Consider the following 12,232-nt stretch of genomic DNA (forward strand, 5'->3'; position numbering starts at 1 on the left):
TGTTAAACATCTTTTTCTGAGCTTATGGGCCGTTTGTACATCTTATTTGGGGAAATATCTATTCACGTTCATTGCCCATTTTTTTTAATGTTTGGTTTTTTATATTGAGTTTTAGGAATTCTCCAAATATTCTGTATCTTTATGCCATAGCAGATATGCAATTTGCAAATATTTTCTCACATTCTGTAGGTTGCCTTTTGACAAATTATGTTTTGATACACATATTTTTTTCAAATTTTTGTCTATTTTTTGTTTTATTGCTTGTACCCTTGATAACATATCAAAGAAACCATTGCCAAGTCCAGTTAAGCTTTTGCCATAAGTTTTCTTCCAAGAACTTTGTAGTTTTAGCTCTTATATTTAGACGCTTGATCCACTTTGAGTTAATTTGTATATATGCTATTAGTTAAGGATCCAAAATCATTCTTTTGCATGTCGATATCCAGTTTTCTCAGCACCATTTATTAAAAGACTGTCCTTTCCCCACTGAACAGTCTTGACACCTTGTCAAAAATCATTTGACCAATTATGTAAGAGCTTATTTCTGTGTTGTCTATTCCATTAGTATATATTTCTGTCTTTATGCAAATAACACACTGTTTTGGTTACTGCAGCTTTGTAATGAACTATGAAAATCAGGAATTATGATTTCTAGCTTTAGTCTTCTTCAGGAGTTTTGGCTATATGAAGTCCCCTGTGATTCCACATGAATTTTAAATTGGATTTTTCTGTTTCTGGAAAAAATGTTCTTGGGATTTTGATATTGATTGCATTGAGTCTATAGATTTTGTCTGGTATTGACATTTTAGCCATATTATATTTTCCAATCTATGAACATTGGATGCATTTGTATTTACTTATATCTTCTTTCACTTTTAATTATGCTTTGTAGTTTTCATGATGTAAGTCTTTCGTCCCCTTGGTTTAGTTAATTCCTAAGTATCTTATTTTATTCTTTTTGATGCTATAATAGTGATTCCATTTGTAATAACACCAAACAGGTATTTACTGTAGTGTATAGAAATTCAGCTGATTTGCATGTTGACTTTGTATCGTGCAACTTTGCTGCATTTATTTATTACTTCTTACAGTTTTATTTTTGGAAACTTTAAATGTCTACATATGAGATCATGTCATCTGTGAATGGAAATAATTTTCCTACCTCTTTTCCAATTTAGATACTTCTTATTTTGTTTCCCTGCCACAATACACTGGCTAGAACTTCATTACTGTCTTGAGATATAATGGCAAGTGTACGCCTTCTTGCTTGTTCCTTAATGTAGAGGTGAAGTTTTTAGTCTTTTGCTCATCAACATGATGTTTGCTATGGATTTTCATATATGGTTTTATTGTTCTCTGTTATTTTCCTCCTATTCCTATATTTTTTAGCCTTTTTCTTCATGAAATTGTATTGATCTTTGTAAAATGCCTTTCCTGCGTCAAATGAGATGTTCCTATGGGGTTTTCCCCTTCACTCTTCATGTGGTATATAACAATGATTAATTTTTTTATGTTGACCCGTTCTTGAATTCTGGCAATAAATCCAGCTTACTCCTGGTATATAATCCTGTTAATAAGCACCTGAATTCGATTTGTTAGTCTTCTGTCGAGTTTTGCATCAGTGTTAATTAGGATTATAATCTGTGGTTTTCTATTCTTATAGTGTCTTTGTCTGGCTTTTATGTTCAGATAATGCTGGTTTTTAAAGATGAGTTTAGAAGTATTATCTCCTCTTCAACTTTTTAGAAATGTTTGAGAAGACTGGTATCAATTCTTCTTTTGACTGTTAGAATCCACCACGACAGTCATCCAATTTGGGGTTATTACTGTGTTATTAATAACCTCTATTTCCTCAGTTATCTGCTTTCTGACTCTTCTATCCATTATTATGAGATATTGAAGTCTCCAAATAATACTGTAGACGTGTGCATTTCTCTTTTGAATTCTGTTAATTTTTACTTCAAAAATTTTCATGGTCTGGTTTATATGTAAGTGTTTATAATTGTTACATATTCTTGCTATGTTAAACCTTTTATTAACATATAGTATCTTCATTTGTCTCTTATACCGTTTCTTGATTTTAAGTCTATTCTATCTCTCATGAGTATAGCAACTCTTAAGTGAGACATTATATAGTTGGATTATGTTTTTTATTCTTTCTTAAATCTTTATCATTTGGTTTGAGAATTTAACCCATTTACTTTTAAATTGATTATTGATAATGCAGGATTTATGCCATTTTGTTACTTTCTTTTTGCTTTTGTTTTTCGTTTCCTTCATTATAGTCTTTTTTGTCTAGTTGACTTTTTGTAGTTAAATGTGAAATCTTTCTCATTTCTTTTTGTGTATATTTTGTAGTTTTTTTCCTTTGTTGTTCTGTGGCAATTACATTTAACATTCCTATTTTTATAACACTCTATATGAATTACACAAACTTAGCTTCTATACTATATGTGAAAAATCTCCCTTAAGAGCTCTATTCCCACTCTTTTCAGTTGTTGATGACATAGAATTACTATTTTATAAACTGTGTGCCCCTAAATATAACTTAATAATTATTTTAAATGAATTAGTTTCTCAAATTATATAAAACAAAAGGTGGAGTTACAAACAGAAGTTACAATAATACTAGCTTTTAGACTATTATTTTGTATAGTATATTAGACTCTTAAATCATATATATAAAATCGCTGTTACAGTCCAATCTGAATCCAGTAATAGTAGCTTTTATTCCTGTCCATGTATTTACCTTTGTCAAGGTCTTTATTTCTCTTCACATAGCTTCCTGTTATGACCTAGTGTTTTTTCATTTCACCTTAGAACTTTCCTGAGCAGTTCTTGCTGGCAAGTCTAGGGGTCACAAACTCCCTGAACTCGTCTTATTTAAGAAAGTTTTAATTGCGCTCTCACTCTTGAAGGGCAGTTTTGTAGGCTATAGAATTCTTTCCTTGCTCTTTCTTTTCTTGTATTTATCACCCTACAACACAAAATGTTCCTCTAATGATTATTGCTTATTGTTTGCATGTATCATTGTTTATTCTAATTTTATGGATTAGAATTCAATTTCCAAAATTCAGGGAGTTTGTAGATTGTAGTTTGTAGATCACTTATATATTTCAGGCTCCTAGACTAACTCTTAGTAAGTAATAGACTCTTGATGACTACATAATGAATAAATAGGTACACGAATGCACTCATTTATGAACATGTTCATTTTAGTTACCGTGGCTACTACTGTAGTTCACCTTCTTTCATTTTCTAGTATTATAATGATATATCTCTGTGGATATTAAGAATTGCATCAGTCAGATGATATGCACAATATTATATGGGTAGAGTTAGTAGACTATTGAATGAATAAATACATTTACACATACATATATCCACATATATGGTGCAAAAGGTAAAATAAATACATGTATACATTATATGGTACAAAAGATAAACTATTTCATTGTCAAAAATTGTATGAAATGAATTGCCAAATACTATCAAATTAGTTGATTAATTCTTAAGTTTACTGCAATGCTGAGGTTTTCCTGACTTACATAAAACACATTATTAACTTAGATTTTTAGTTAAAAAGAGTGATTTAACATTTGGAAAATTGCTTTAGTTTTTAGTGGAATAGAAATATTAGATACCTGGCCTGTTTTATATTTCAAAAGCCATTTAAATATTGTAATATAGTACTTTAGAACCATAATAAAATATAATTTATTTTCTCAGTTTCATCTCTAGACACTGAAAAAGGACCCAAGCCATGTGCAGACCATAGTTGTGAATCTTCCAAAAGACTATCTAAGGTATGTTATGTGAGGTGAGAAAAAAGAGAACATGCTCAGTGTGTAAGTAAGCATCTTAGCTATTTATAAAACACATCACCACTACCCTCAAAACACACTCTTAGGGAAGTCAACAATAAAAATAAAACTTCATCACATAACATCAAATAATAAATAAGAATTTAGTAGAATTAATGTTTTTAAGAAATGCTTTGAAATTTAGCATTTTTAACTGATTATATTAGGAAATTGGATTTTCCCATTTATATGGTCTTATTTGCTGTTGCAAATTAATTATAACTAATAATCAGATAGAATTCTCTCCATGTCCCTATTATTCATCCTGAATAATAAATTTGATCTATACTATTTGTTAACTGTGTTCATATTGCTCTGTACCCAGCATCTTGTATCTATGCTTAGGATGAAAATTACACTGTAATTCCCAGCAGCAGTTCAGTTTAGTTTCTCTTTTACATTATACTTCACATATTATTTATGCTCAGTAAATTTATGGCAGATTTTCCTGCTTCAAATTGCTCTTCAATGATCCTGAAAGTGAAAGTGTTCCTCTCAGTCATGTTCCTCTCTTTGCAGCCCTATGGACTGTAGCCTGCCAGGCCCCACTGTCCATGGAATTCTCCAGGCAAGAATACTGGAGTGGGTACCCATTCCCTTCTCTAGGAGACCTTCCCAACCGCAGGATTGAACCAAGGTCTCGGTACACTGCAGGCGGATTCTTTACCACTAGTGCCACCTGGGAATCACCATGATCCTGAACACTTTATTTAAAATAATATTTTAAAATATTTTGGATATAAAATAACTTACATTATGATGATTGTGACAGTTTCCTATGAAAATCATAGATAATGCATATTTCATAGGTCAATAGTTATAATGTTTACCCAGTGAAATTGACAGGAGAAGATTTCTTAAATTAGTACTCACTAAGCCTCCTGAAGGGCTTCCCTTGTGGCTCAGATGGTAAAGAATCTACCTGCAATGCAAGAGACCTAGGTTCAGTCCCTGGGTCAGGAAAATCCCCTGGAGAAGGCAATGGCCACCCACTCCAGTATTCTTGTCTGGAAAATTCCATGGTCAGAGGAGCCTTGCAAGCTACAGTCCATGGGGTTGCAAAGAGTCAGACACAATTGAGCAACTAAGTAACTTAGCCTCCTAAAAGGCAGCTTCAGTTCAGTTCATTTCAGTTCACTCACTCACTCGTGTCCAACTCTTTGAGACCCCATGAACCGCAGCACACCAGGCCTCCCTGTCCATCACCAACTCCCGGAGTCCACCCAAACCCATGTCCACTGAGTCAGTGATGTCATCCAAAAATCTCATCCTCTGTCGTCCCGTTCTCCTCCTGACCTCAATCTTTCCCAGCATCAGGGTCTTTTCAAATGAGTTAGCTCTTCACATGAGGTGGCCAAAATACTGGAGTTTCAGCTTCAACATCAGTCCTTCCAATGAACACAGGACTGATGTCCTTTAGGATGGACTGGTTGGATCTCCTTGCAGTCCAAGGGACTCTAAGAGTCTTCTCCCACACCACAGTTCAAAAGTGTCAATTCTTCAGCGCTCAGTTTTCTTTATAGTCCGACTCTCACATCCGTACGTGACCACTGGAAAAACCATAGCCTTGACTAGACGGACCTTTGTTGGCAAAGTAATGTCTCTGCTTTTTAATAGGCTGTCTGAGTTGGTCATAACTTTCCTTCCAAGGAGTAAGTGTCTTTTAATTTCATGGCTGCAGTCACCATCTGCAGTGATTTTGGAGCCCATAATAATAAAGTCTGACACTATTTCCACTGTTTCCCCATCTATTTGCCATGAAGTGATGGGCCTGGATGCCATGCTCTTAGTTTTCTGAATGCTGAGCTTCAAGGCAACATTTTTGGTCTCTTCTTTCACTTTCATCAGGAGGTTTTTGAGTTCCTCTTCACTTTCTGCCATATGGGTGGTGTCATCTGCATATTTGAGGTTATTGATATTTCTCCTGGAAATCTTGATTCCAGCTTGTGTTTCTTCCAGTCCAGCGTTTCTCATGATGTACTCTGCATAGAAGTTAAATAAGCAGGGTGACAATGTACAGCCTTGACGTACTCCCTTTCCTATTTGGAACCAGTCTGTTGTTCCATGTCCAGTTCTAACTGTTGCTTTGTGACCTGTGTACAGGTTTCTCAAGAGGCAGGTCAGGTGGTCTGGTATTCCCATCTCTTTCAGAATTTTCCACAGTTACTGTAATCCACACAGTCATAGTCAAGAAAGCAGAAATAGGTGTTTTTCTGGAACTCTCTTGCTTTTTCGATGATCCAGTGGATGTTGGCAATTTGATCTCTGGTTCCTCTGCCTTTTCTAAAACTAGCTTGAACATCTGGAAGTTCACAGTTCACATATTGCTGAAGCCTGGCTTGGAGAATTTTAAGCATTACTTTACTAGTGTGTGAGATGAGTGCTGTTGCAGCCGCTGGGCTTGTGGTTGTCATTGCTAAGGCCAATATCAAACTTTTTTTCTCAGTATTTTCTTAGATATTTTAGTTTCATGCCTTACATTTAAATCTTTAGTATATTTGAATTTGTTTTTGTGAAAGGTTTAAGATAAAGATCTACTTTTGTTCTTCATCTGGAAAAGTCATTTGCCCAGCACCATTTATTGAAGAGACTATTCTTATAACATTGTACATTCTTGACTCTCGCTCTCTGTGTAAGACCAGTTGGCAATATATATGTGGGTTTGTTTCTGAATAGTCTATTCTGTTTCATTGATCAGTATGTCTGTTTTTATGCCAGTATCATATTGTTTTGGTCAATATAGCTTTGTAAAGTAATTTGAAATCAGAACATGTGATGCTTTCAGCTTTATTTATCTTACTCAAAGTTGCTTTGACTCTTTGGTATATTTTGTAGTTCCAGATGAATTTATTTTTGGTGGCGGTGGGGGGAGGAATGCCATTGGGATTTGGAAACATTGCATTGAATGTCTATATCCCTTTAGATATTCTGGACATTTTTACAATATTCTTCCATCTGAAGGTACGGTGTCTTTCAATTTATTGAAAAAAAAAATTCTCGCATCAGTGTTTTATAGTTTTTGATGTACAAGTCTCTCATCTTTGTACTTTGTATTATTTATAAGTATATTATTTTTTCTTGGTATTCATGTAAATGTTATTATTTTCTTGATTTCCTTTTTAGATAGTTTCTTGCTTATGTATAGAAATGCAGCTTTTCTTCTGTTGTTTTTATATCATGCAGCTTTTACTGAATGTGCTAATTCTAAGATTCTCTTTTGGAGTCCTTAGAGTTTCTTGCATATATGAACATGTCATCTGCAAACAGAGAAGATTTTACTTCTTCCTGTCAGATTTAGATGCCTCTTACTTGTTTTTCTTTTCTAATTGTTCTCCTTAGGAATTTCAGTACTCTGAAATTAAAGTGGCAAACTGCTTCTTTGTCCTGCTCTTAGACAAAAAACTCAGTTTTTCAGTTTTGAATATGATGCTAACTGTGGAATTTTTGTATATGAACTTAATTACAGTGTTGTGTTTAAGTAAGTTCCTAATACTTACTTTACTGAGAAATTTCTTTATGAATGGATGTGAAATCATGCTTTTCTACATCTATTGTGATAATACATGATTTCTGTTTTTCACTCTGTTAATGACTGATTTGTGTGTGTTGAAAGATCCTTGCATCACAGGGATACATCTCACTTGGTCATGGTATAGGATCCTTTTAATATGTTGTTGAATTTGATTTTCTAGTGTTTAGTTGAGGATTCTTATATGTGTGTTAATCAAGAATATTATAATTTTTTGTTAAATTTTGGTGTCTTTGGTTTTGGTATCAGAGTGGTACTGGCCTCACAAAACGTTGTTTGGAAGTGTTCACTCTTCCATTTTTTGAATGAAATTTAAGCAGTTTTGGTATTAATTCTTTAAATATTTGGTATAATTCATGTATCAGACATCTGGTCCTGGAGTTCTTTAGCTAGTTGGTTTTTGATAACTGGTTCAGTCTTCTTGTTATTGATCTGTTTGTCTTTTTTGTTTTTTAAAATTTTTAATTCAGTCTCTATATTTTGTATGTTTATAGGAATTTGCTATATATTCTAACTTGGTCAGTTTATTGGCATATAGTTTTTCATAATAGTCCTTTATCACCTTTTATCTTTCTGTGGTATCAGTTGTAATATGTCCCCTTACATTTCTGATTTTATTTATTCAAGTGTTCTCTTTTTTGTTGTTGTTAGTCTTGATAATTGTTTGTCTTTTTAGATTATTTTTTAAAAAACAGCTCTTGGTTTCCTCATTGTTCTATTGTTTTTCTCTTTTATAGTTTATTTCTTCTCTAGTATTATTTATGTATTTATTTATTTCTTCTAACTTTGAGTTTCATTTGTCTTTCTTTTTCTGGTTTCTTCAGATATAAAGTTAGGTTGTTTATTTGATATTTTTCTTTTTTTCTAATGTAGGCTTTTATTGTTGTTAATGTACCTTATAATGTTGCTTTTTCTGCATCTTATAAATTTTAGTATTTTGTGTTTTGTTTACATTTGTTTCATGATATTTTCTTATTTGCCTTCTGTGACCCATGGTTCCAGGATGTGTTAAATTCCACATATTTGTAAATTGTTTCATTTTCCTCCTGTTATTGATTTCTAGGTTCATTTCATTGTGGTTGGAAGATAATACTTCGTTTGAGTTTAGTATTTTCCATATTCATAATGACATGTTTTGTGATCCATCTTGTAGAATGTTTGTGTGCACTTGAGAAGAATACATATTCTTCTGCTGACATTGGAACATTCTCTGGAGCATTCCATGTATCTTAAGTTCATTTGGAACATTCTGTGTATCTGTTAAGTTCACGTGATCTGTTGTATTGTTCAAGCCTGATGGTTCTTTAGTGATTTGCTCTCTGAATATTTTGTTGGTTATTCAAATTGGAGTATTGAAGTCTATTATTATTGTACTGATGTCTATTCTTGCTTTCAGATCTGTCAGTAATTGCTTTATACATTTATTTAAATGCATTGGGTATTTATATACACCCAGTGAGAACATGAGAAATGCTGGGCTGGAAGAAGCACAAGCTGGAATCAAGATTGCCAGGAGAAATATCAATAACTTCACATATGCAGATGACACCACCCTTATGGCAGAAAGTGAAGAGGAACTCAAAAGCCTCTTGATGAAAGTGAAAGAGGAGAGTGAAAAAGTTGGCTTAAAGCTCAACATTCAGAAAACGAAGATCATGGCATCTGGTCCCATCGCTTCATGGCAGATAGACAGGGAAACAGTGGAAACAGTGTCAGACTTTATTTTTCTCGGCTCCAAAATCACTGCAGATGGTGATTGCAGCCATGAAATTAAAAGACACTTACTCCTTGGAAGGAAAGTTATGACCAACCTAGACAGCACATTCAAAAGCAGAGACATTACTCTGCCAACAAAGGTCCATCTAGTCAAGGCTATGGTTTTTCCTGTGGTCATGTATGGATGTGAGAGTTGGACTATGAGGAAAGCTGAGCGCCAAAGAATTAACGCTTTTGAACTGTGGTGTTGGAGAAGACTCTTGAGAGTCCCTTAGACTGCAAGGACATCCAACCAGTCCATTCTAAAGGAGATCAGTCCTGGGTGTTCTTTGGAAGGAATGATGCTAAAGCTGAAACTCCAGTACTTTGGCCACCTCATGCTAAGAGTTGGCTCATTGGAAAAGACTCTGATGCTGGGAGGAATTGGGGGCAGGAGGAGAAGGGGATGACAGAGGATGAGATGAGTTTCAGTAAACTCCGGGAGTTGGTGATGGACAGGGAGGCCTGCTGTGCTGTGATTCGTGGAGTAGCAAAGAGTCAGACATGACTGAGCAACTGAACTGAACTGAAACACCGAATGCATTTAAGTCAGGATATCGTTTTCCATGTTTCACTTTCAGCCTCTCAGTGAGGTGTAGTGAACTCTAAAGTTAATCTCTGTGGACAGCAAGTAGTTGGATCATCTTGTTTTATCCATTAAGCTATGGTAAAGAGTTTAATCAGTTTACACTTACGATTATTATTGATAGGTAAGGGCCTACGATTGTCATTTTGATAATTATTTTCTGTATGTTTTGTAGTTCTTTTGTTCCTTTCTTCCAAAGTTGCTGTCTTTCTTTGTTATTTGATGCTTTTTTTTTTTTTTGCATTGATACACTTTGATTCCTTTCTTTTTTTAAAAGATATTTTCTCTGTGGTTACCATCAAGCTTATATATAAATATTTTAGTAATAATAGTCTATTTTACGCTGATAACTTCAGTTGCATACAAAAGTCTATATTTATACTCATCCTTGACCTGGTATGTTATTGATGTCACAATTTGCATCTTTTATATTGTGCATGTAAATATAGATTTTTATGCTAATGTTTTTATACTTTTTTCTCTTTATTATTATACTTTTTTCTCTAACTTTCGTACTGGTTTAAAATGTGATATATGTGTCATCCATATAGTGTTAAATTATTCTATGTTTGCTGTGAGGTTTATACTTTTTTATGTTGCTTTAAAATGCTCTTTCAATTAGCTTGTTAGACTCTCTATCACTTCTTATAAGGCAGTGCACTCACCAGGGCAGAGCACTGAGATACTAAGACTTCTAGTGGTATTAAACTCTTTCATTAAACTTTGTTCATCAAGAAAATTCTTCATGTCTCCTTTATATTATATACTTTTATAGATATACGGTTTTGCAGATGTGCGCTTGTATATATAGTCGGACTTCTAGTGCTGTTAAACGCTTTTAGGTTTATTTGTCTAGGAAATTCTTTATGTCTCCTTCATTTAAAATTATAGTTTTACAGATATATACACTTTTACAGATATACACACACATACATACAGCTTCTCCATCTTTGGCTGCAATAGAATCAATCTGATTTTGGTACTGACCATTTGGTGATGTCCACATGTAAAGTCATCTCTTGTGTGGTTGGAAAAGTTTGTTTGCTATGACCAGTGTGTTCTCTTGACAAAACTTTGTTAGCCTTACCCTGCTTCATTTTGTAATCCAAGGCCAAACTTACCTGTTAATTTTAAGTATCTCTTGACTTCTTACTTTTGCATTCCAATCCCTTATGAAGAAAAGGGCATCTTTTTTTGGTGTTACTTCTGGAAGGTCTTGTAAATCTTCATAGAACTGTTCAACTTCAACTTCTTTAGCATTAGTGGTTGGGGCATAGACTTGGATTACTGTTATGTTGAATGGTTTGCCTTGGAAGTGAATCGATATCATTCTGTCATATTTGAGACTGCACCCAAGTTACTGCATTTTGAATTCTTTTGTTCACAATGAGGCTACTCCATTTCTTCTAAAAAATTCTTGCCTTTAAAGTAGATACAATGGTAATCTGAATTAAATTCACCCATTCGTGTCCATTTTAGTTCACTGATTCCTTAGATGTCGGTGTTCACATTTGCCATCTCCTGTTTGACCATGTCCAGTTTATCTTGATTCATGGACCTAATGTTCCAGGTTCCTATGCAATATTATACAGCATTGGACTTTGCTTTCACCACTAGGCACATCCACAGTTGAGTATAATTTCTGCTTTTGTCCAGCCACTTCATTATTTCTGGAGCTATTAGTAATTGCCCCCAACTCTTCTCAGGTAGCACATTAGGGGGCTACTCCCTAATGGGCGATTCACCTGTCATATCTTTTTGCCTTTCCATACTGTTCATGGGGTTCTCACAGCAAGTACCCTGGAGTGGTTTGCCATTTTCTCTTTTAGAGGAACACATTTTGTCCGAACTCTTCACTGTGAACTGTCTTCTTGGGCAGCTCTGCATGGTTTGGCTCGTGGCTTCATTGAGTTACACATGCTCCTTCGCCATAAGAGATCATGAGCTCCTTATTGCAAAATTCAGGCTTAAATTAAAGAAAATAGGGAAATCCACTAGGCCATTCAGGTATGACCTAAGTCATATCCCTTATGATTATACAGTGGAGTTGATGAATAGATTCAAGAGATTAGATCTGGTAGACAGAGTGCCTGAAGAACTATGGACAGAAGTTTATAATATTGTACAGGAGGCAATGATCGAAACCATCCCAAAGAAAAAGAAATGCAAGAAGGTAAAGTGGTTGTCTGAGGAGGCTTTACAAATAGCTGAGGAAAGAAGAGAAGCGAAAGGCAAAGCTAAGGGAAAGGTGCACCCAACTGAATACACAGTTCCAGAGAATAGCAAAGAGAAATAAGACCTTCTTACATGAACAATGCAGAGAATAGAATGGGAAAGACTAACAATCTCTTCAAGAAGATTGGAGATATCAAGGGAACATTTCATCCAAGGATGGATGTAATAAGGGACAGGATGGTAAGTACCTAAAAGAAGCAGAAGAGACTAAACAGAGGTGGCTTTGTTGGTGGAAATGTAATTGATACAACCACTACAGAAAAC

At 34.5% G+C, this 12,232-nt stretch overlaps 1 protein-coding gene across 6 annotated transcripts in view; it reads left to right on the forward strand.

The window, feature by feature from the left end:
* Positions 1-12,232, forward strand: part of ZPBP (zona pellucida binding protein) — a 153,606-nt gene that overhangs the window by 55,007 nt on the left and 86,367 nt on the right. For all 6 annotated transcript variants that reach the window (XR_009600318.1, XM_015095179.4, XM_042248361.2 and 3 more), the window contains one exon: positions 3,730-3,806. Coding sequence is in view for 5 of the 6 variants with exons in the window: in XM_015095179.4 (XP_014950665.2) it covers positions 3,730-3,806 (77 nt within the window). In the remaining variant the exon portion in view is untranslated. The remainder of the gene's footprint in view (positions 1-3,729; positions 3,807-12,232) is intronic.

The sequence above is a fragment of the Ovis aries genome, chromosome 4 (assembly GCF_016772045.2).
Source record: "Ovis aries strain OAR_USU_Benz2616 breed Rambouillet chromosome 4, ARS-UI_Ramb_v3.0, whole genome shotgun sequence".
Classification (NCBI taxonomy): Eukaryota; Metazoa; Chordata; class Mammalia; order Artiodactyla; family Bovidae; genus Ovis; species Ovis aries.